The 25,170-nt window shown below is 43.8% G+C and overlaps 1 protein-coding gene across 2 annotated transcripts in view; it reads left to right on the top strand.

Annotated features, from left to right (window-relative positions):
• The window catches only part of prodh2 (proline dehydrogenase 2), a 38,697-nt gene extending 17,564 nt beyond the window's left edge, over positions 1-21,133 (top strand). For both annotated transcript variants that reach the window (XM_042305888.1, XM_042305889.1), the window contains exons 6-11: positions 1,260-1,340; positions 6,871-7,014; positions 10,458-10,624; positions 18,697-18,807; positions 18,972-19,060; positions 20,587-21,133. In XM_042305888.1, the coding sequence (XP_042161822.1) occupies positions 1,260-1,340; positions 6,871-7,014; positions 10,458-10,624; positions 18,697-18,807; positions 18,972-19,060; positions 20,587-20,768 (774 nt within the window). In that variant the 3' untranslated portion in view covers positions 20,769-21,133. The remainder of the gene's footprint in view (positions 1-1,259; positions 1,341-6,870; positions 7,015-10,457; positions 10,625-18,696; positions 18,808-18,971; positions 19,061-20,586) is intronic.
• The last annotated feature ends 4,037 nt before the right edge of the window (positions 21,134-25,170 follow it).

The raw sequence follows: 25,170 nt of genomic DNA, 5'->3' as shown, positions 1-25,170 counted from the left end.
GTGGAGAGTCCCTGTAATCCTAGATTCAGATCATTCAGGCGAGAAAAACATCACCCAGATAGGCCAGTCGTGTGAGAAACTTGTCATCATGCAAGTGGTCAGACAAGTGAAAATTATGGTCAGTAAAGAAAACTTTAAGCTAGTCTCTCAATTTAAAAAAACGTGTCAATGCTTTGCCCCTTGATAACCAGCGCACTTCTGTATGTTGATACACATCTTGACCACCAAAGTCCATTTGAAGTCACAAAACTGTCCAGTACTTTAAAAATATCCTATCCTGTTGTCCTGGTTTCCAGTGGTTTGCTGAAGAGTATGTCTTCCTAAATTGACCTCCCATAAATGTTACGGACATATACCAGGAGCTGTGCCTGGCCCGCCACGTGTGTTGACTCATCCAGCTGTAGCACATAGAATTCACTGGCTTGTATGTGAAGCAGTAATTGTTTCATAACATCTCCAGCCATGTCACTGATGCGTGGTGAAACTGTGTTGTTTGATGAAGTCATTGTCTGTATAGTTTTATGGGCCTTTCCCCCCAGCATTGTCCCAGCCATATATGTGGCAGCAGGAAGAATTAAGTCCTCCACAATAGTATGGGGCTTGCCTGTCCTAGCCAGTCGGTAGCTCACCATATAAGACTCTTCTGGCCCCTTTCTTATTAATGGTATCTGTTGCTTTTATACATGTCTTACTACTCAAAAGTCGTCTTAATTCTCACTCCAAAACCTCCTGTGGCTTATTTTTCAAATTCGCATGTTTTGTTTCTAAATGTCTGCGCAAGAATGAAGGTTTCATTGAGTTGTGAGATAGTACTTTTGCAAATTTAACACACTGAGAAAAGGTACTACTCCCAAGTGAACCCCAAATCAATGTAGTTCTCATCATATTTGTGCGTCTTCGATGGTCCAATGTCCCCGTCTGTTGTTCGGTGCGTTCCTGGGTAAGGGGACAGTAGCTCTTCGGCTGCATCAGATTCACAACTGTCAGTGTCCATGCTAGCTGGGCTAACAACGAATGTAGAATTACAGATGCTAGCATTGGATGTGCTCGTGGAAGCAGAACAACTTATGTCGTCGACAGGTGCAGGTGTAGAACTGCTGGTAGTAGCAGTATTACCAGTAGAGCTGATATGTGTCTCTATGGACACGGGCCTTACTAAATGGACTGTTTTTTTATTATGTGTATCACATTTTTATGTAGTTTGGGAATACCTGGTCTAGAGTGATGACTGATCCACTGTCTGGTCCTGTTTCTCACAGCCAATCAGCTTCCCCGGTTTACAGGAGAGCGAGAACACACATTTCCTGTGCGGCCTTCAGAGGCTCAACAAAGTGGGAGAGGTAATGGAGAGAAAAAAATATGCATTTTCATAAATTCAGAAATATTGTCCGCATACATGTATTTATACTTTTATACTTAGTTGCCCCATGTGTCCTGTAGTGTATCTTCTTTTACACATTCAATTATATTTCTTGCTTCAATGCACCATGTGCCCCGTAATATTTTTTACCACATGCAATGATATTCCTGTCATGAAGTTAGATGTAAAAGAGTCGGTAAAACTTTACCTTAAATAGCCCTTGTACCTACAGATACAGTTGAAGTCGGAAGCTTGCATACACTTAGGTTGGAGTCATTAAAACTTGTTTTTCAACCACTCCATAAATTACAAACTATAGTTTTGGAAAGTCATTGAGGACATCTATGTGCATGACACAAGTAATTTTTCCAACAATTGTTTACAGACAGATAATTTCACTTATAATTCACTGTATCACAATTCCAGTGGGTCAGAAGTTTACATACACTAAGTTGACTGTGCCTTTAAACAGCTTGGAAAATTCCAGAAAATTATGTCATGGCTTTAGAAGCTGCTGATAGGCTTTTTGACATCATTTGAGTCAATTGATTAATGTGAAACGTTGATAAATGTGCACTGTCCCTTTAAAAATAAAATAAACTCAGTCTGAATGCATGTGGTCAAATTGGAGGTGTACCTGTGGATGTATTTCAAGACCTACCTTCAATCTCAGTGCCTCTTTGCTTGACATCATGGGAAAATCAAAAGAAATCAGCCAAGACCTTAGAAAAAAATTGTAGACCTCCACAAGCCTGGTTCATCCTTGGGAGCAATTTCCAAACGCCTGAAGGTACCACGTTTATCTGTACAAACAATAGTATGCAAGTATAAACACCATGGGACCGTGCAGCCGTCATACTGCTCAGGAAGGAGACACCTTCTGTCTCCTAGAGATTAACATATTTTGGTGCAAAAAGTGCAAATCAATCCCAGAACAACAGCAAAGGAACTTGTGAAGATGCTGAAGGAAACAGGTACAAACTTGCTGGAGGAAACAGGTACAAACGTATCTATATCCACAGTAAAATGAGTCCTATATCGACATAACCTTTAAGGCCGCTCAGCAAGGAAGAAGCCACTGCTCCAAAACCACCATAAAAAAGCCAGTCTACGGTTTGCAACTGCACATGGGGACAAAGATCATTATTTTTTGGAGAAATGTCCTCTGGTCTGATGAAACAACAATAGAACTGCTTGGCCATAGTGACCATCATTATGTTTGGAGGAAAAGGGGGATGCTTGCAAGCCAAAGAACACCATTCCAACCGTGAAGCACAGGGTGGCAGCATCATGTTGTGGGGGTGCTTTGCTGGAGGAGGGACTGGTGCACTTCACAAAATAGATGGCTTCATGGGGGAGGAAAATGATTTGGATATATTGAAGCAACATCTCAAGACATCAGTTAGGAAGGTGGTGTGATGACAGAAACATACAGGAACTCAAATCCTTCTGTTCACCTGATTTAGAGTTCCTCACAATCAAATGTAGACCGCATTATCTACCAAGAGAATTCTCTTCGATTATAATCACAGCCGTATATATCCCCCCCCAAGCAGACACATCGATGGCTCTGAACGAACTTTATTTAACTCTCTGCAAACTGGGAACGATTTATCCGGAGGCTGCATTCATTGTAGCTGGGGATTTTAACAAGGCTAATCTGAAAACAAGACTCCCTAAATTTTATCAGCATATCGATTGCGCAACCAGGGGTGGAAAGACCCTGGATCATTGTTACTCTAACTTCCGCGACGCATATAAGGCCCTGCCCCGCCCCCCTTTCGGAAAAGCTGACCACGACTCCATTTTGTTGATCCCTGCCTACAGACAGAAACTAAAACAAGAGGCTCCCACGCTGAGGTCTGTCCAACGCTGGTCCGACCAAGCTGACTCCACACTCCAAGACTGCTTCCATCACGTGGACTGGGAGATGTTTCGTATTGCGTCAGACAACAACATTGACGAATACACTGATTCGGTGTGCGAGTTCATTAGAACGTGCGTTGAAGATGTCATTCCCATAGCAACGATTAAAACATTCCCTAACCAGAAACCTTGGATTGATGGCAGCATTCGTGTGAAACTGAAGGCACGAACCACTGCTTTTAATCAGGGCAAGGTGTCTGGTAACATGACTGAATACAAACAGTGCAGCTATTCCCTCCGCAAGGCTATCAAACAAGCTAAGCGCCAGTACAGAGACAAAGTAGAATCTCAATTCAACGGCTCAGACACAAGAGGCATGTGGCAGGGTCTACAGTCAATCACGGACTACAGGAAGAAACCCAGCCCAGTCACGGACCAGGATGTCTTGCTCCCAGGCAGACTAAATAACTTTTTGCCCGCTTTGAGGACAATACAGTGCCACTGACACGGCCTGCAACGAAAACATGCGGTCTCTCCTTCACTGCAGCCGAAGTGAGTAAGACATTTAAACGTGTTAACCCTCGCAAGGCTGCAGGCCCAGACGGCATCCCCAGCCGCGCCCTCAGAGCATGCGCAGACCAGCTGGCCGGTGTGTTTACGGACATATTCAATCAATCCCTATACCAGTCTGCTGTTCCCACATGCTTCAAGAGGGCCACCATTGTTCCTGTTCCCAAGAAAGCTAAGGTAACTGAGCTAAACGACTACCGCCCCGTAGCACTCACATCCGTCATCATGAAGTGCTTTGAGAGACTAGTCAAGGACCATATCACCTCCACCCTACCTGACACCCTAGACCCACTCCAATTTGCTTACCGCCCAAATAGGTCCACAGACGATGCAATCTCAACCACACTGCACACTGCCCTAACCCATCTGGACAAGAGGAATACCTATGTGAGAATGCTGTTCATCGACTACAGCTCGGCATTCAACACCATAGTACCCTCCAAGCTCGTCATCAAGCTCGAGACCCTGGGTCTCGACCCCGCCCTGTGCAACTGGGTTCTGGACTTCCTGACGGGCCGCCCCCAGGTGGTGAGGGTAGGCAACAACATCTCCTCCCGCTGATCCTCAACACTGGGGCCCCACAAGGGTGCGTTCTGAGCCCTCTCCTGTACTCCCTGTTCACCCACGACTGCGTGGCCACGCACGCCTCCAACTCAATCATCAAGTTTGCGGACGACACAACAGTGGTAGGCTTGATTACCAACAACGACGAGACGGCCTACAGGGAGGAGGTGAGGGCCCTCGGAGTGTGGTGTCAGGAAAATAACCTCACACTCAACGTCAACAAAACTAAGGAGATGATTGTGGACTTCAGGAAACAGCAGAGGGAACACCCCCATCCACATCGATGGAACAGTAGTGGAGAGGGTAGCAAGTTTAAGTTCCTCGGCATACACATCACAGACAAACTGAATTGGTCCACTCACACAGACAGCATCGTGAGGAAGGCGCAGCAGCGCCTCTTCAACCTCAGGAGGCTGAAGAAATTCGGCTTGTCACCAAAAGCACTCACAAACTTCTACAGATGCACAATCGAGAGCATCCTGGCGGGCTGTATCACCGCCTGGTATGGCAACTGCACCGCCCTCAACCGTAAGGCTCTCCAGAGGGTAGTGAGGTCTGCACAACGCATCACCGGGGGCAAACTACCTGCCCTCCAGGACACCTACACCACCCGATGCTACAGGAAGGCCATAAAGATCATCAAGGACATCAACCACCCGAGCCACTGCATGTTCACCCCGCTGTCATCCAGAAGGCGAGGTCAGTACAGGTGCATCAAAGCTGGGACCGAGAGACTGAAAAACAGCTTCTATCTCAAGGCCATCAGACTGTTAAACAGCCACCACTAACATTGAGTAGCTACTGCCAACACACTGTCAATGACACTGACTCTACTCCAGCCACTTTAATAATGGGAATTGATGGGAAATGATGTAAATATATCACTAGCCACTTTAAACAATGCTACCTTATATAATGTTACTTACCCTACATTATTCATCTCATATGCATACGTAGATACTGTACTCTATATCATCGACTGCATCCTTATGTAATACATGTATCACTAGCCACTTTAACTATGCCACTTGGTTTACATACTCATCTCATATGTATATACTGTACTCGATATCATCTACTGTATCTTGCCTATGCTGCTCTGTACCATCACTCATTCATATATCCTTATGTACATATTCTTTATCCCCTTACACTGTGTATAAGACAGTAGTTTTTTTGGAATTGTTAGTTAGATTACTTGTTCGTTATTACTGCATTGTCGGAACTAGAAGCACAAGCATTTCGCTACACTCGCATTAACATCTGCTAACCATGTGTATGTGACAAATAAAATTTGATTTGATTTGAAGTTAAAGCTGGGTCCCAAATGGGTCTTCCAAGTGGACAATAACCCCAAGCATACTTCCAAAGGTGTGGCAAAATGGCTTAAGGACAACAAAGTCAAGGTATTGGAGTGGCCATCACAAAGCCCTGACCTCAATTCCATAGAAAATGTGTGGGCAGAACTGAAAAAGCGTGTGCGAGCAAGGAAGCCTACAAACACCCAACTTGTTGTGGGAAGCTTGTGGAAGGCTACCCAAAATGTTTGACCCAAGTTAAACAATTTAAAGGCAATGCTACCAAATACTAATTGAGTGTATGTAAACTTCTGACCCACTGGGAATGTGATGAAAGAAATAAAAGCTGAAATAAATCATTCTCTCTACTATTATTCTGACATTTCACATTCTTAAAATAAAGTGGTGATCCTAACTGACCTAAGACAAGGAATTTTTACTTAGATTAAATGTCGGGAATTGTGAAAAACAGATTGAATGTATTTGGCTAAGGTGTATGTAAACTTCCGATTTCAACTGTAACTGCCAAAATAATGGAAACACTTGAGTAGATGGGGTCACTGAATGGTTTGATAAGCATGAAAATAATGTAAATCATATGCCATGGTCGTCTCAGTTATCAGATCTCAACCCAAATTGAACACTTATTCTGGAGCGGAGCCTGGGACTGTATTTTTTACCACCATCAACAAAACACCAAATGAAAGAATTTCTCATGGAAGAATGGTGTCGCATCCCTCCAATAGAGTTCCAGACACTAGTAGAATCTAATACAAGGTGCATTGAAGCTGCTCTGGCTAATGGTGGCACAACACCCTATTAAACACCCTATTAAGACACTTTATGTTGGTGTTTCCTTTATTTGGGCAGTTACATGTATGTAACTACTCATTAATAGCTGTAGTTACAACATTGTATTCACATGTACTAACATACTATCTGCTTTGTAATTACATGGTCTCTAACCCTGTTCCTGGAGAGCTTACCATCTTGTAGGTTTTCACTCCAACCCTAATCTAGCATACCTGATTCTAATAATTAGGTTGATCAACTGAATCAGGTTAATTACAACTGGGGTTGGATTGAAAACCTACAGGACAGTAGCTCTCCAGGAACAGGGTTGGGGAGCCCTGGCCTACACATTATAGACGTAAGAATCACTTTAGGTAAAGTGTTACCAAAGTTCCATTGCTGTATGTGTTTCATTCTCAGGCCAGTGCCAACAAAGTGCGAGTTCTGGTCGACGCAGAGTATACATACATGAACCCCGCCCTCTCACTCGTCACCATGGCCATGATGAAGAAGTTCAACCAAGATGGCGCCTGGATCTGGAACACCTACCAGTGTTACCTTAAGGTAGTCTAGTTTTCAGACTTACAGTGCATTTGGAAAGTATTCAGACCCCTTCACTTTTTTCCAGATTTTGTTCAATTACAGCCTCATTGGAAGAAGTGGAAGAAGTAGAATTTGAACCTACACATAATACCCCGTAATGACAAAGCAAACAGGTTTTTTGACATTTTTGCAAATGTATTAAAAATAAAATACATAAATACCTTATTTACATAAGTATTCAGACCCTGGCTCTGAGACTCAAAATTGAGTACAGCTGCATCCTGTTATCATTGATCATCCTTGTTTGTTTCTACAACTTAATTGGAGTCCACCTGTGGTAAATTCAATTGACTGGACATGATTTGGAAAGGCACACACCTGTCTATATAAGGTCCAACAGTTGGCAGTGCTTGTCAGAACAAAAAACAAGCCATGAGGTCAAAGGAATTGTCCGTAGAGCTCCTAGACAGGATTATGTTGAGGCACCGGTCTAGGGAAGGGTACCAAAACATTTCTGCAGCATTGAAGGTCCCCAAGAACACAGTGGCCTCCATCATTCTTAAATGGAAGAAGCTTTGTAACCACCAGACTCTCCCTAGAGCTGGACTTACGACCAAACTGAGCAATCAGGGAGAAGGGCCTTGGTTGGGGAGGTGACCAAGAACCCGATGGTCACTCTGACAAAGCTCCAGAGTTCCTCTGTGGAGATTGAAGAACCTTCCAGAAGGACAACCATCTTTGAAGCACTCCACCAATCAGGCTTTTATGGTAAAGTGGATAGACGGAAGCCACTCCTCAGTAAAAGGCACATGGCAGCCCACTTAGAGTTTGCCAAAATGCACCTAAAGGATTCTCAGACCATGAGAAACAAGATTCTCTGGTCTGATGAAACCAAGATCGAACTCTTTGGCCTGAATGTCAAGCATCAACTCTGGAGGAAGCCAGGCACCGCTCATCACCTGGCCAATACCATCCCTACGGTGAATCATGGTGGTGGCAGCATCACGCTGTGGGATTTTTTTTCAGCGGCAGGGACTGGGAGACTAGTCAGTGTGGAGGGAAAGATGAATGGAGCAAAGTACAGAGAGAACCTTGATGAAAACCTGCTCAGGAGGTAGGACTGGGCCGAAGGTTCACATTCCAACAGGGGCTGGGCCCTAAGCACACAGCCAAGACAATGCAGGAGTGGCTTTGCGACAAGTCTCTGAATGTCCTTGAGGGGCCCAGCTGCTCAGCTATTTTCAGGTCTCTCCAGAGATGTTCAATCGGGTTCAAGTCCGGGGTCTGACTTGAATCCGATTGAACATCTCTGGAGAGACCTGAAAATAGCTGTGCAGCGACACTCCCCTCCAACCTGACAGAGCTTGAGAGGATCTGCAGAGAACAATGGAAGAAACTCCTCAAATACAGGTGTGCCAAGCTTATAGTGTCATACCCAAAAAGACTTGAGGCTGTAATCACTGCTAAAGGTTCTTCAACAAAGTACTGAGTAAAGTGTCTGAATCCACGTGATTTTTTTTTTTTTTGGGGGGGGTATCTTAAAACCGCTTTTGTTTCTTCATTATGGTGTATTGTGTGTAGATTGATGAGGATACAAAACATCTATTTTAAAATAAAACTGTAACGTAACAAAAAGTCGAGGGGTCTGAATACTTTCCCAATGCTCTGTTTACAGTTGAAGTCTGAAGTTTACATACACCTTAGCCAAATACATTTAAACTCAGTTTTTCACAATTCCTGACATTTAGTCTTAGTAAAAATTCCCTGTTTTAGGTCAGTTAGGCTCACCACTTTATTTTAAGAATGTGAAATGTCAGAATAATAGTAGAGAGAATTATTTATTTCAGCTTTTATTTATTTCATCACATTCCCATTGGGTCAGAAGTTTACATACACTCAATTAGTATTTGGTAGCATTGCCTTTAAATTGTTTAACTTGGGTCAAACGTTTTGGGTAGCCTTCCACAAGCTTCCCACAACAAGTTCCTCCTGACAGAGCTGGTGTAACTGAGTCAGATTTGTAGGCCTCCTTGCTTGCACACTCTTTTTCAGTTCTGCCCACAAATGTTCTAAGGGATTGAGGTCAGGGCTTTGTGATGGCCACTCAAATACCTTGACTTTGTTGTCCTTAAGCTATTTTGCCACAACTTTGGAAGTATGCTTGGGGTCATTGTCCATTTGGAAGACCCATTTGCGACCAAGCTTGAACTTCCTGACTGATGTCTTGAGATGTTGCTTCAATATATCCACATCATTTCCATCCTCATGATGCCATCTATTTTGTGAAGTGCACCAGTCCCTCCTGCAGCAAAGCACCCCCACAACATGATGCTGCCACCCCTTTGCTTCACGGTTGGGAGGGTGTTCTTCAGCTTGCAAGCCTCTCCCCTTTTCCTCCAAACATAACGATGGTCATTATGGTCGAATAGTTATATTATTGTATCATCAGACCAGAGGGCATTTCTCCAAAAAGTACTATCTTTGTCCCCATGTGCAGTTGCAAACCGTAGTCTGGCTTTTTTATTACGGTTTTGGAGCAGTGGCTTCTTCCTTGCTGAGCAGCCTTTCAGGTTATGTCGATATAGGACTTGTTTTACTGTGGATATAGATACTTTTGTACCTGTTTCCTCCAGCGTCCTCATAAGGTCCTTCGCTGTTGTTCTGGGATTGATTTGCACTTTTTTCACCAAAGTACGTTCATCTCTAGGAGACAGAACGTGTCTTTTACCTGAGCTGGTTGATGGCTGCGTGGTCCCATAGTGTTTATATACTTGCATACTATTGTTTGTACACATGAACGTGGTACCTTCAGGCGTTTGGAAATTGCTCCCAAGGATCAACCAGACTTGTGGAGGTCTACCATTTATTTTCTGAGATCTTGGCTGATTTATTTTGATTTTCCCATGATGTCAAGCAAAGAGGCACTGAGTTTGACGGTAGGCCTTGAAATACATCCACAGATACACCTCCAATTGACTCAAATGGTGTCAATTAGCCTATCAGAAGCTTGTAAAGCCATGACATAATTTTTCATTTCCCAAGCTGTTTAAAGGCACAGTCAATTTAGTGTATGTAATCTTCTGACCCACTGGAATTGTGATACAGTGAATTATAAGTGAAATAAACTGTCTGTAAACAATTGTTGGAAAATGACTTGTGTCATGCACAAAGTAGATGTCCTAACCAACTTGCCAAAACTATAGTTTGTTAACAAGACATATGTGGAGTGGTTTAAAAACGAGTTTTAATGACTCCAACCTTTTAATGACCTTTTACTCACGTTTTACCAGATGTTTTTCCTATAAAATGTAATTGTGCTTGTGGTTAATACAATACCTGCAAATTTGTCCTCTCTATTTCTCTCCTCTCCCCTCTCTCTCTCTCTCTCTCTCTCTCTCTCTCTCTGTTTTGCCCTTCATTACTTTCTCTCTGATTCTCCCCCCTCTGTCTTCCTTTCCCTTCAGGAATCGCGGTCTCTCCTGCTCGAGGACGTCCGCCTGTCCATCAGCGAGTCCTTCTGTCTGGGTGTGAAGCTTGTGAGAGGGGCGTACATGGACAAAGAAAGGAAACTGGCCAATAGTGAGGGGTGTGCAGAACCTGTTCACGAATCCTGGGAGCACACCAATGACAGGTAACTCTCTTGTGCATGTCGGTTTTTGGGGTGACGAAAGATGTTATATTACGGAGTGGTGCTCCCGACGTTCAAATAACCAATGTCCAAATAATCAATTATTTCTCCTCAAGTCTGCACCTGTGTACACTCCTCCCCATGCATTAAACCATTGGTGCGGTGCGGTGCTTAATTTGTAAATCGGGAGGTCCTGGGAACACATAGTGAGCGCGAGAGGGGTGGGGGGTATCTGGAGGGCTCTGAGGTTCCGAGAACACATAGTGAGCGCGAGAGGGGTGGGGGTATCTGGAGGGCTCTGAGGTTCCGAGAACACATAGTGAGCGCGAGAGGGGTGGGGGTATCTGGAGGGCTCTGAGGTTCCGAGAACACATAGTGAGCGCGAGAGGGGTGGGGGTATCTGGAGGGCTCTGAGGTTCCGAGAACACATAGTGAGCGCGAGAGGGGTGGGGGGTATCTGGAGGGCTCTGAGGTTCCGAGAACACATAGTGAGCGCGAGAGGGGTGGGGGGTATCTGGAGGGCTCTGAGGTTCCTGGACCACATTGCGGAAAAAAGTGTCCAAGTAGCCTGCTGTCTATTGTGGTGAAATGGACAGGTGCTGATTAATTCAAAGCATTTTAGATGTCACTGCAGTATGCCCACGTACTTGAGTATAGCTGCAGGGCTTAGACATGTCCAAATTTCTTATATTCTAATTTTCTAGACATCAACATACGGCAACATTTTTAGGCGACACTGCAGAACACCCGCAACACACACACTCAGCTGTGGGGTTCACAAGAGCCCAATTTCATATCATTTTCATGACATCAATGTCGCAGTAGAACAACTATCACAATATCAGAACTTCAAATAAAATAAATCAATGTAGGCTACAGCAGAACACACAGAATATATAGGCCTCCTGCCTATGTGATAATATGAAGCACACATTCAGATTACCTTCACAATACCAAACAAGTTTGTAAAGAAAAAATTAAATTCTACCTTGGTTTTTCAAAACCTCCCACAATGACTCTCCCCGTGTCAAGTCCATTTAACTCCTGTCAGTCAATGTCTTAATCTAAGCCATGAGCCTGTGGCTATAACTTTTAGCCTCCTTCTAAGGTTGTTCTGAAGACTCTGGCTGTAGTGTCTATTTTTTCAGAGTCTTTACCCTTATCTACAAGGCTTGCTACCACCAAATGCGCCTTGGTTCGGGCATGTTCAAAAACCTTTTTCTGAGGGCTCTTTGTTGTTGTTTTTTTACGTCTGAAGTTTAGGATGTTAATTTACTGTACATCCCACCCACTCTTTTGCTACTTTAATCCCTCCAGTCCTTTCGAGCTCCCTACCTTTTTGCACATTGTACAGACCAACTATTAACTATACATGACAAGTCAGGGGTTATACAGTACCAGTCCAAAGTTTGGACACACTTACTCATTCAAGGGGTTTTCTTTATTTATACACTTTTCTAAATTGTAGAATACTAGTGAAGACATCAAAATGAGGAAATAAAACACATGGAATCATGTAGTAACCAAAAAAGTGTAAAACAAATCAAAGTAGCTACCCTTTGCCTTGATGACAGCTTTGCACACTCTTGGCATTCTCTCAACCAGCTTCACCTGGATTGCTATTCCAATAGTCTTGAAGTTCCCACATACTTGTTGGCTGCTTTTCTTTCAATCTACGGTCCAACTCATCCCAAACCATCTCAATTGGGTTATGGTCGGGTGATTGTGGAGGCCAGGTCATCTGGTGCACCACTCCATCACTGTCATTCTTGGTCAAATAGCCCGTACACAGCCTGGAGGTGTGTTGGGTCATTGTCCTGTTGAAAAACAAATGATAGTCCCACTAAGTGCAAACCAGATGGGATGGCGTATCGCTGCAGAATGCTGTGGTATTCTGGTACGCTGTGGCTTAATCATGCTGGTTAAGTGTGCCTTGAATTCTAAATAAATCACTGACAGTGTCACCAACAAAGCACCCACACCATAAAACCTCTTCCTCCATGCTTCACGGTGGGAACCACACATGGCGGTTGATACCAAAAATCTCAAATTTGGACAGATTTCCACCGGTCTAATGTCCATTGCTCGTGTTTCTTGTCCCAAGCAAGTCTCTTCTTTTTATTGGTGTCCTTTAGTAGTGGTTTCTTTGCAGCAATTCAACCATGAAGGCCTGATTCAGTCTCCTCTGAACAGTTGGGCAGACCGCACCACCCACTTGAGAGCCCTGTGGTTGTAGGGGGTGCAGTTGCCATATCATGCGGTGATACAGCCTGACAGGATGCTCTCAATTGTGTATCTGTAAAAGTTTGTGAGCGTCTTAGGGGCCATGCAAAATTTCTTCAGCCTCCTGAAGTGGAAGGCCACATTCAGTCTTCCCCAAGGTCCGGAAGGCCACACAACATTTGTATTATATTTCCTAGCATCAAAATTGCAAAACAATTGTCCCATATCCATGGCTTTGGAATATCCGATGCTCCCTGACTGTCTAGCATTCGTTTCGATGATCATTAGTGTCACAGCTCCCGCCGAAGTCGGTCCCTCTCCTTGTTCGGGCGGCATCGATGGTCACCGGATATCTAGCCATCGCCTTTCCACCTTTCATTTTCCATTTGTTTTGTCTTGTTTTTCTGCACACCTGGTTTACATCCCCTCATTACTCTACGTGTATATTATCCTCTGTTCCCCTCATGTCTAGGAAATATAATACAAATGTTGTGTGGCCTTCAGGACCTTGGTGAAGACTGAATGTGGCCTGCTTTAGGTCCTTTGATTATGTTCGACGAAAATGAGACCTTTCAAACGCTTTATGCAACATTATTGGCAAGTGACTTGATTCCTACCATGCCAAAGCGATTTAGAGTTGTTGAATGGGAGTGACATGCTTTACCGGTCAAAAGTTTTAGACAAATCAAAATATGTGTTATTTCATAGTTTCGAAAATATATTTCGATTTGTGTAACACCTTTCTGGTTACTACATGATTCCATATGTGTTATTTCATAGTTTTGATGTCTTCACTATTATTCTACATTGTAGAAAATAGTAAAAATAAAGAAAACCCTTGAATGAGTAGGTGTTTTAAAACTTATGTCTGGTAATGTAAGTATTGAGAAAACTATTATAAAACCTCTAGGCTACTGAATGATTAATTGCAATAGGCAATTATCACATTATTCTAAATTGGTAAAAATAAAATGTTATTAATGCCATTAGGCAAGAATTAAGAGTAGGCAAAGTGACCGTATCAGGGAAAAGTGATATGAAATGTTTTACAATCGCAACATTTGATGTACAGTCGCATTCACCGTGGAAGTCTGAAGCCTGCTATAGATTTCACAGCAGGCGATGTCGCATCAAGATTGGTTATTCCTAGGGGTAAACCGACCTGTCAATACTCGTATTCATTATTGTATCCGTAAATTGACAGTTGATAGTCGGATCGGATAATACTCATGATCGGAAAACACGGAAGTGTTTTTATATAAGTAAGTAGAAGTTGGAGAAATACCTACCTCCCTGCACTTTTATAGACCAAAAAAGCTGCAGATTATGAGCAGAGTGCGGAGGCATGTGTTTTTGTCACTTAAGGTGTTTTCACGTTTAGTCCTCTTTAAAAGAACCGATCTGAGTACTCTTTAAATTGAACTGGTTTAAAAAAAGAAGAAGCATATTTCATATCTAAATGATCAGACCCAAATATTGGAGGAGAAGTGATCTGGTAGAGCGAAGCCGAAGCGAAGAAAAAAAAGAGCCAGGGTGACAGAGAAATACGGCTTCGCTCTAAACAGTCAAAGTAACAGGATCAACGTACAGCCCACCCTTCTCTTTACAGACAGGCATAATCGTATCAGGAAAATAGACCATATCCGTTACCTACTGGTTTTGTCCGACTTCTCGGCACATCCCTAGTTATTCTCCATGATTTTCGTCATCACTATCTTTCCTTTGCGGTACCTCTTGATTACCAGCTGAGATAAAGATTTTTGTCCTGGCTCAGTTTGACTGAGCAGTGTCTTAACATCATCCTAAAGCCTACTCTCAGCTGAGTTTTTCTTCTTCTCTGAAAACAAGTTTTAACAGGATTCCTAGGACCTTTTCTGAGACGCTTTGTGGATTTGGGCCCCGGGAAATATTAAACCCTAATTAAGACGTTCTCAGAACACACAAAAATTGTCCAACTTGAGGTTTCTTTATATGTTTCTTTATATGTTTATATTTTTATGGACACCTATAACTTTCAGGTGTATGTTCTTCAGAAATCAAACATCTGCATCAACTTTCAAAAAACGTCTTGGGAACCAAAACTGGCCAATAAGGCAATAACAAGGGCTAGCTGGAGTCATTTTAGAAGAGAGCCCTGTTTATTACGTTTGCAATTGAGAGCTTGTACAAGCAAGCCCCCACTTTGTTAAACACCACATATTCCATAACAGGACAAAATCCATTAGCATTGCTCCCTTGATGTATCTAATGGCCTAGATATAATTATGGTATAATTTCATCCACCTCCTGCTAGCCATTAGCGTCAGACCACTAAGATCAGTTAGGCTAATAACTAAACACAAAAAAACCTTGCACAGAAATAGAACAAAGCTGAAGGGCTTCAAGTTTGACCTGCTACTGAAAACTGATTGAAACCGGACAGAGGTGAATGACTGAAGTGAATTCATAACTTTGATTAAGAGAAAGGGTTTACCCAAGTAACCAGTTGTGCCCACACTAAATGCATTGCATTTCTTTAGCCAATCTTTTCCTCCCACTCTTATGCCTTTGGAGTTGACCTGGGTAAGTGAGACACTAAAATGTTCTGTGTTGCTCTATTTGTACTTAACCGTCTCAGGCACACAGTCCAGGGCACAAATGGAAAATCAGGTGAATGTTTATGATTGATAATTATTCACTTACACTACCGGTTAAAAGTTTTAGAACACCTAGTCATTCAAGGGGTTTTCTTTATTTGTACTATTTTCTACATTCTAGAATAATAGTGAAGACATCAAAACTATAACACATATGGAATCATGTAGTAACCAAAAAAGTGTTACACAAATCGAAATATATTTTACATTTGAGATTCTTTAAGTAGCCACCCTTTGCCTTGATGACAGCTTTGCCCACTCTTGGCATTCTCTCAACCAGCTTCACCTGGAATGCTTTTCCAACAGTCTTGAAGGAGTTCCCACTTACACTGAGCACTTGTTGGCTGCTTTTCCTTCACTCTGCGGTCTGACTCATCCCAAACCATTTCAATTTGGTTGAGGTCAGGGGATTGTGGAGGCCAGGTCATCTGATGCAGCACTCCATCACTCTCCTTCTTGGTCAAATAGCCCTTACACAGCCTGGAGGTGTGTTGGGTTATTGTCCTGTTAAAAAACAAATTATAGTCCCACTAAGCCCAAACCAGATGGGATGGCTGCAGAATGTTGCAGAATTCTGTGGTAGCCATGCTGGTTAAATGTCTCTTAAATTCGAAATAAATCACAGACAATCTAATGTCCATTGCTTGTGCTTTTTGGCCCAAACAAGTCTCTTCTTTTTATTGGTGTCCTTTAGTAGTGGTTTCTTTGCAGCAATTTGACCATGAAGGCCTGATTCACGTAGTCTCCTCTGGACAGTTGATGTTGAGATGTGTCTGTTACTTGAACTCTGTTAAAAGCATTTATTTGGGCTGCAATCTGAGGTGCAGTTAACTCTAATTAACTCTGGGTCTTCCTTTCCTGTGGCGGTGCTCATGAGAGCCAGTTTCATCATAGCACTTGATGGTTTTTGCGACAGTACTTGAAGAAACGTTCAAAGTTCTTGACATTTTCCAGATTGATTGACCTTCATGTCTTAAAGTAATGATGGACTGTCATTTCTCTTTGCTTATTTGAGATGTTCTCTCCATAATATGGACTTGGTTTTTTACCAAATAGGGCTATCTTCTGTATACCACCCCTACCTTGTCACAACAAAACTGAATGGCTCGAATGCATTAAGAAGGAAAGAAATGCCACAAATGAACTTTTAACAAGGCACACCTGTTAATTGAAATGCTTTCCAGTTGACTACTGAATGAAGTTGGTTGAGAGAATGCCAAGAGTGTGCGCAAAACTGTCATCAAGGCAAAGGGTAGCTACTTTGAAGTATCTCCAATAATATATATTTGATTTGTTTAACACTTTTTTGGTTACTACATGATTCCATATATGTTATTTCATAGTTTTGATGTCTTTGCTATTATTCTACAATGTAGAAAATAGTAATAATACAGAAAAACCCTTGAATGAGTAGGTGTGTCCAAACTTTTGACTGGTACTGTACATTTGCTTGTTCTTGAACTGCAAATTGCACCTCCTTCGAGCACTTTATCAGTGGATGCACTGCCCCATCCCCCCAACTCCCCGCCTCCCTCGCCCACTGAGTCTGACTTGCTAGTAGGCCTACGAGCTAGTGGAAGTGCCGGTGGTGATGCTGAACTCCCGGTATTAGCATCGCTGCTAGCTAAGGCATTGCCACTGACAGTTCTCTGGCTTGTTCTGGGTTCGATTCAACATCTTTCTCTGAATTTCTGAACTTGAAATATGTCATCAAACTCGATTGCCTTGTCTTATCCATTTTTGATTTGGCTTTCCTACAATTCAAATTCAGTAGGGAGACGACTAGCCTAGGCTACATAATGTGATTACGTAGGAACCTCTTCACTAGCTGACCACCACTACCAAGACCTGTGTCAAGATCAGTTACTTACCCCACTGGCCCTCCCAATAACCTCTATGTACAAAAAAGAGAGCAGGTCTGAGATCAGTGTGGCAGGATAGGATGATTACACAGAATTGTCACCATGCTTTTGCATTATGGTCTTTCTGGGGGGTGGGAGAAATAACGAGGAGGGATCTTGAGTAGAATTTTATTAGAATGTCTACAATGCGAAACGTGAAACAATAAATAAATCCTCGAGAGCTTCCGGATCAAGGCAAATAGGTGCCGGAACAAACAAAGTCAAATCAGAGAGGTGCCGGATCCTGGCAGTATCCGCCTCAAATTAAGAACTGGATTGGTGTAAGCCTGGACTATTTGTTTTTTTCAAATTACATAATTTCCATAAATATTCAGACCCTTTACTCAATACTTTGTTGAAGCATTTTTGGCAGCGATTACAGTTTACGCCCAGCCGGGTTTTTTATTTCATGAAAAAACATTTTTTTGACCTTTATTTTACTAGGCAAGTCAATTAAGAACAAATTCTTATTTTCAATGACGGCCTAGGAACAGTGGGTTAACTGCCTGTTCAGGGGCAGAACGACAGATTTGTACCTTGTCAGCTCGGGGGTTTGCAACCTTCCGGTTACTAGTCCAACGCTCTAACCACTAGGCTTGCTCTGCGCCCGTGTCTCTGCCGGCCCGTCAGGCTCGCTCAGGTGGGACGCCGGGTGGCGCCTCTAGAGGGTGGGGTACTGTCATGCCTGCTCCCGCTCTCCCTCCTTGGCGCAGGCTCCCCAGCATTACGCACTCCTGCCACCATCAGTACGCACATTTGCCTTTCCCAGTCACGCGCATCTGCGCTCATTGGACTCACCTGGACTCAATCATCTGGGTCATTCCCCTCCTATATCAGTCTGGTTCCCCGCTCTGTTCCCGGCTGCAGCATTAGTTGTCATATGTCCTTGTTTACCCGTGTGCTGGCACTGTTCCTGTTTTGCTACCTGTCTGTTCCATATTAAATGTCAGCGCCCCCTACCTGCTTCGAATCTCCAGCGCCGGCCCTTACACACAGAGCATGACGCTGCCACCACCATGCTACCGGAACAAACAAAGTCAAATCTGAGTGGTGCCAGATCCTGTTCCGGCAGAAATGAAGCACTGGATTGGCTTGGACTAGAGGGAGTTTCCACCATATCTCTTATAACAGTTTTTTCTTTTGAAATCCATGAAACAGAAGTGAACATTTCGCAAAAAAAGGATTGATTATTGGGAATGTTTTTAACCATTAATGTTTTTGTTATGATGTGTTCATTTAGAAATATCATTGATATGATAATGCCATGTCACAACATGCCATTGTGTCTCTCCATAATGTTGTTGTGCTCCTGCAGTTATAATGGCATGTTGGACATCCTGCTGGAGCTCATCTCCCGGGAACCTCAGCGCAATCGGATCATAGTCGCCACGCACAACGAGGAGTCCGTCAGGCGTGCAGTTCAACGGTAAGATTCACAAATGTTTTACCTCAAATTTAGAGATATTCCTGTCCATTTAGAGGACCCTCTTTTGGCTCAAGAGCACCCCCAGAGGTAAAAGTTATGTAAAGCCTCTAATTCAGCACATGCATTACATGACATTGAATTGGTATTGTGACATCTGTCCTAAGGATGGGAGAGCTGGGAATAGACAAAGATGGTGGATCTGTGTGTTTTGGTCAACTGTTGGGGATGTGTGACCATGTGTCTCTCACTCTCGGTAAGGTTCCTTTCTCCCTTCAAATGCAACTTGTATTCAAGTGTATCGTCAAGGAAACTCAAGTCCCAATTCTGCCTTTCCTTGCTTAGCTACACAGATGAAGGTAGTGTTGTGCATAATATTTACTTTTTTCTTCCCATATCCATCTTTCCTTGTTTCTCTGCTTCTCTTTATCCTTCCCTCTTCCTCTCCTCTCTGTCTCCTATCCCCCACCCATCCTCTCTAACCTCTCCCTCTTCCTCTCCTCTCTGTCTCCTCTCCCCCACCCATCCTCTCTAACCTCTCCCTCTCCCCTCCCCCCCTCTTTGTCTCCTCTCCCCCACCCATCCTCTCTAACCTCTCCCTCTCTGTCTCCTCTCCCCCCCCACCCATCCTCTCTAACCTCTCCCTCTTCCTCTCCTCTCTGTCTCCTCTCCCCCACCCATCCTCTCTAACCTCTCCCTCTTCCTCTCCTCTCTGTCTCTCTCTCCCCCACCCATCCTCTCTTCTGTCTCTAACCTCTCCCTCTTCCTCTCCTCTCTGTCTCCTCTCCCCCACCCATCCTCTCTAACCTCTCCCTCTCTGTCTCCTATCCCCCACCCATCCTCTCTAACCTCTCCCCCTCTCCCTCTTCCTTTCCTCTCTGTCTCCTCTCCCCCACCCATCCTCTCTAACCTCTCCCTCTCCCCTCCCCCTCTCTGTCTCCTCTCCCCCCACCCATCCTCTCTAACCTCTCCCTCCTCTGTCTCCTCTCCCCCACCCATCCTCTCTAACCTCTCCCTCTTCCTCTCCTCTCTGTCTTCTCTCCCCCCCACCCATCCTCTCTAACCTCTCCCTCTTCCTCTCCTCTCTGTCTCCTCTCCCCCACCCATCCTCTCTAACCTCTCCCTCTTCCTCTCCTCTCTGTCTCCTATCCCCCACCCATCCTCTCTAACCTCTCCCTCTTCCTCTCCTCTCTGTCTCCTCTCCCCCACCCATCCTCTCTAACCTCTCCCTCTCTGTCTCCTATCCCCCACCCATCCTCTCTAACCTCTCCCTCTTCCTCTCCTCTCTGTCTCCTCTCCCCCACCCATCCTCTCTAACCTCTCCCTCTTCCTCTCCTCTCTGTCTCCTCTCTCCCCCACCCATCCTCTCTAACCTCTCCCTCTTCCTCTCCTCTCTGTCTTCTCTCCCCCACCCATCCTCTCTAACCTCTCCCTCTTCCTCTCCTCTCTGTCTCCTCTCCCCACCCATCCTCTCTAACCTCTCCCTCTTCCTCTCCTCTCTGTCTCCTCTCCTCCCCCACCCATCCTCTCTAACCTCTTCCTCTCCTCTCTGTCTCCTCTCCCCCACCCATCCTCTCTAACCTCTCCCTCTTCACTTCCTTGTCCTTTCTCTGTCCCTCTCTCCTGCCTCTGTCTCTCTCTTTCTCCTGTCCTCCCACTGTCCCCTCAACCCCCTCTCTTTATCTCCTTGTCCTTTCCCTCTGTCTTTCTCTGTCCTTTGCTTCTGTGTCTCTTTTTCTGTGTCCACCTCTCCCCCTTTTTGACCCTATCACCTCCCCCTAGCCCAGCAGGGTTACTTGGTGTACAAGTCGGTGCCGTATGGCTCGGTGGACAACACCCTGCCATACCTGGTGCGCCGTGCCCAGGAGAACCGTACCGTGCTGCAGGGCATCCGCAAAGAGAGAGACCTCCTGAGACTGGAGCTCCACAGGAGGCTGCGGCAGGGGCTCAGACAGGGAAGCTAGGGGTAGGGACGACGGGGAAGCTAGGGGTAGGGACGACGGGGAAGCTAGGGGTAGGGACGATGGGGAAGCTAGGGGTAGGGACGACAGGGAAGCTAGGGGTAGGGACGACAGGGAAGCTAGGGGTAGGGACGACGGGAAGTTAGGGGTAAGGACGACGGGGAAGCTAGGGGTAGGGACGACAGGGAAGCTAGGGGTCAGGACGACAGGGAAGCTAGGGGTAAGGACGACGGGGAAGCGGGGATGGTGTGGGCTAAATTTGCATTAAAGACAGTCAATTCAGGAAGTAAACTGAAACACTTATTCAATCATTTAAAAAAGGCCATCTACTTTTTACTGATTTCTCAATAAAGGATAAGCAAATTATGTCTAAAGTTTTTCAATTGTTTTATTTTTTAAATTTAAAACACCTGAATTTATTGACTTTACCTAATTTCTCAAGATTTCCAGCTGTTGCCTAGTCTATATGCACATGATTGAAATCAACACAGGTAGGCTGTTGCATTGTTTTCAAATAGGTAGCTTATTTGTCAGATACACCAGAACCTGCAGGCTGAAGCCCAATATATGTTTTAACTATACACATTTGCTATGTAAAGTAAGTTAGATGATAACAATTTCTCTAATTCCCTTTCTACAAACGACCCACTCAATCTCTAGACCAGATTGGATTCATTCAAACCGTTAACAACCATGCACTTTGTTTGAACTGGCAGTTGGCTGTAATCAACAATAACCACACGGTCAACAACTTACATTGACAACGTGATACATAATTCCCAAACCCAATCCAGTTGATAAATGTAGAATGTTGTTGTGTTCATGCATTTCTACACCGTTTTTCATAACCACTACCAGCCCACGCATACTCTTTCGTGGACAGACGTACGTAACATAAATGGTACCATAGCATCTGACTGTGGGATGCGACGACTAATGAGGAAGTTGTGGAACAGTATCCGGTGTGGTGATACTGATGGTTTGTTTACATAGCAGGTCAGGAGAAGTAACGCAGCAGGTTAGGAGAATGAGGTTAGGGTTAGGAAAAGGGTTAGGCTTAGCTAAAATGGTACAGTTCTCAACTACTGTAGTCCCTGACGTGACAACTGGATAGAGGTGTAAGGCCTACGCCATCTAGCCACAAGTCCAGACAAACCATACGTGTCGACAAACTATCATTATCATAACACTTGTGTGCATATTGAAGAGGAGGGGGACATTTGGCCCATAGCCTGAAGCTTGCAGAGAGATGGGAGTGGAGCTACCACGCTGCTTCCTCGCTCTAGTGTCTTTTCTAACACTTTTCTAAACTCCCCCCACAACTTAATCAACCATCTGAGTCAGTTATGCAAGACTTTAGTTCTGGGTTTCTGAGATTAGCCTACACATCATGTAGGCTTGCAGTTTAATTTATCATCACCAAATAGACACTTTTTAACTATACATTTTACAATTCCAGAGGTAACAATGCATATACAGTCTATTTCTGACAGATCATTTAGAGCACTGCTCCGCGAAGATGCAAGAAAAATAAACTTGCTGCCTAACATGACGTGCTATAGGCTTGTGACCCCGACTGTTTTCTCTCATTCACTTCCATGCATTCTATTTCCAGCATAAGTCTGATTGTTCACGCGTGTATAAAAATAACAAAATGGCTGCGTGGCTGGATTCTAGGTGATTTTAATGTTATTATGGTTTGACCTTTAGGTCTTCATCAGGCATCCCAGGATGGGGGGTGGGTCCTATACAGTGCATTCGAAAAGTACAGCCTCATCCTAAAATTGATAAAATCATTTTTTCCCCTCATCAATCTACACACAATACCCCACAATTACAAAGCAAAAACAGGTTTATATACATTTTTGCAAATTTATGAAAAATAAAAACTTAAATATCAGATTTACATACAGTTGAAGTAGGAAGTTTACATGCACTTAAGTTGGAGTCATTAAAACTCGTTTTTCAACCACTCCACATATTTCTTGTTAACAAACTATAGTTTTGGCAAGTCGGTTAAGACATCTACTTTGTGCATGACACAAGTCAGTTTTTCAACAATTGTTTACTGACAGATTATTTCACTTATAATTCACTGTATCACAATTCCAGTGGGTCAGAAGTTTACATACACTAAGTTGACTGTGCCTTTAAACAGCTTGGGAAATTCCAGAAAATTATGTCATGGCTTTAGAAGCTTCTGATAGGCTACTTGACATAATTTGAGACAATTGGAGGTGTACCTGTGGATGTATTTCAAGACCTACCTTCAAACTCAGTGCATCTTTGCTTGACATCATGGGAATGTCAAAATAAATCAGCCAAGACCTCAGAAAATAAATAGTAGAACTCCACAAGTCTGGTTCATCCTTGGGAGCAATTTCCAAATGCCTGAAGGTACCACGTTCATCTGTACAAACAATAGTACGCAAGTATAAACACCATGGGACCACGCAGCCGTCATACCACTCAGGGAGGAGATGTGTTTTGTCTCCGAGAGATGAATGTACTTTGGTGTTAAATCAATCCCAGAACAACAGCAAAGGACCTTGTGAAGATTCTGGAGGAAACAGGTACAAAAGTATCTATAAACACAGTAAAACAAGTCCTATATTGAAATAACCTGAAAGGCTGCTCAGCAAGGACGAAGCCACTGCTCCAAAACTGCCATAAAAAAAGCCAGACTATGGTTTGCAACTGCACATTGGGACAAAAATCATACTTTTTGGGGAAATGTCCTCTGGTCTGATGAAACAAAAATATAACTGTTTGGCCATATTGCCCATCGTTATGTTTGGAGGAAAAAGGGGGAGGCTTGCAAGCTGAAGAACACCGTCATTTATTTGATCATCAATCTACATACAATACCTCATAATGACAAAGTGAAAACAGGTTTGCAAAAATGTTCGTAAATATATTCAAAATAAAAAACAGAAAGAACTTATTTCCATAAGTATTCAGACCCTTTGCTATGAGACTCGAAATTGAGCTCAGGTGCATCCTGTTTCCATTGATCATCCTTGAGATGTTTCTACAACTTACAGTGCCTTGCGAAAGTATTCGGCCCCCTTGATTACACACAGGTGGATTGTATTTATCATCATTAGTCATTTAGGTCAACATTGGATCATTCAGAGATCCTCACTGAACTTCTGGAGAGAGTTTGCTTTCACTGAAAGTAAAGGGGCTGATTAATTTTGCACGCCCAATTTTTCAGTTTTTGATTTCTTAAAAAAGTTTGAAATATCCAATAAATGTCGTTCCACTTCATGATTGTGTCCCACTTGTTGTTGATTCTTCACAAAAAAATACAGTTTTATATCTTTATGTTTGAAGCCTGAAATGTGGCAAAAGGTCGCAAAGTTCAAGGGGGCCGAATACTTTCGCAAGGCACTGTAATTGGAGTCCACCTGTGGTAAATTCAATTCATTGGACATGATTTGGAAAGGCACATACCTGTCTATATAAGGTCCAACAGTTGACAGTTCATGTCAGAAGAAAAAACAAGTCGGTAGAGCTCCAAGACAGGATTATGTCGAGGCACAGATCTAGGGAAGGGTACCAAAACATTTCTGCAGCATTGAAGGTCCCCAAGAACACAGTGGCCTCCATCATTCTTAAATGGAAGAAGCTTTGTAACCACCAGACTCTTCCTAGAGCTGGACTTACGACCAAACTGAGCAATCGGGGAGAAGGGCCTTGGTTGGGGAGGTGACCAAGAACCCGATGGTCACTCTGACAAAGCTCCAGAGTTCCTCTGTGGAGATTGAAGAATCTTCCAGAAGGACAACCATCTTTGAAGCACTCCACCAATCAGGCCTGATAGTGGCCAGACAGAAGCCACTCCTCAGTAAAATGCACATGACAGCCCACTTGGAGTTTGCCAAAATGCACCTAAAGGATTCTCAGACCATGAGAAACAAGTTTCTCTGGTCTGATGAAACCAAGATCGAACTATTTGGCCAGAATGTCAAGCATCAACTCTGGAGGAAACCAGGCACCGCTCATCACCTGGCCAATACCATCCCTACGGTGAACTATGGTGGAGGCAGCATCACGCTGTGGGGATTTTTTTCAGCGGCAGGGACTGGGAGACTAGTCAGGAGCGAGGGAAAGATGAACGGAGAAAGGTACAGAGAGATGCTGAGATGTTTCTACAACTTGACTGGAGTCCACCTGTGGAAAATTCAATTGATTGGACATGATTTGGAAAGGCACAAACCAGATCAAAAACCAAGCCATGAGGTCAAAGGAATTGTCCATAGAGCTCCGAGACAGTTTTGTGTCGAGGCACAGATATGGGGAAGAGTTCCAAAACATTTCCACAGCATTGAATGTCCCCAAGAACACAGTGGCCTCCCTCGTTCTTAAATGGAAGAAGTTTTGACTCTTCCTAGAGCTGGCC

Source organism: Oncorhynchus tshawytscha, linkage group LG25 (genome assembly GCF_018296145.1).
Source record: "Oncorhynchus tshawytscha isolate Ot180627B linkage group LG25, Otsh_v2.0, whole genome shotgun sequence".
NCBI lineage: Eukaryota > Metazoa > Chordata > Actinopteri > Salmoniformes > Salmonidae > Oncorhynchus > Oncorhynchus tshawytscha.
This window is presented reverse-complemented; position numbering and strand designations above follow the sequence as displayed.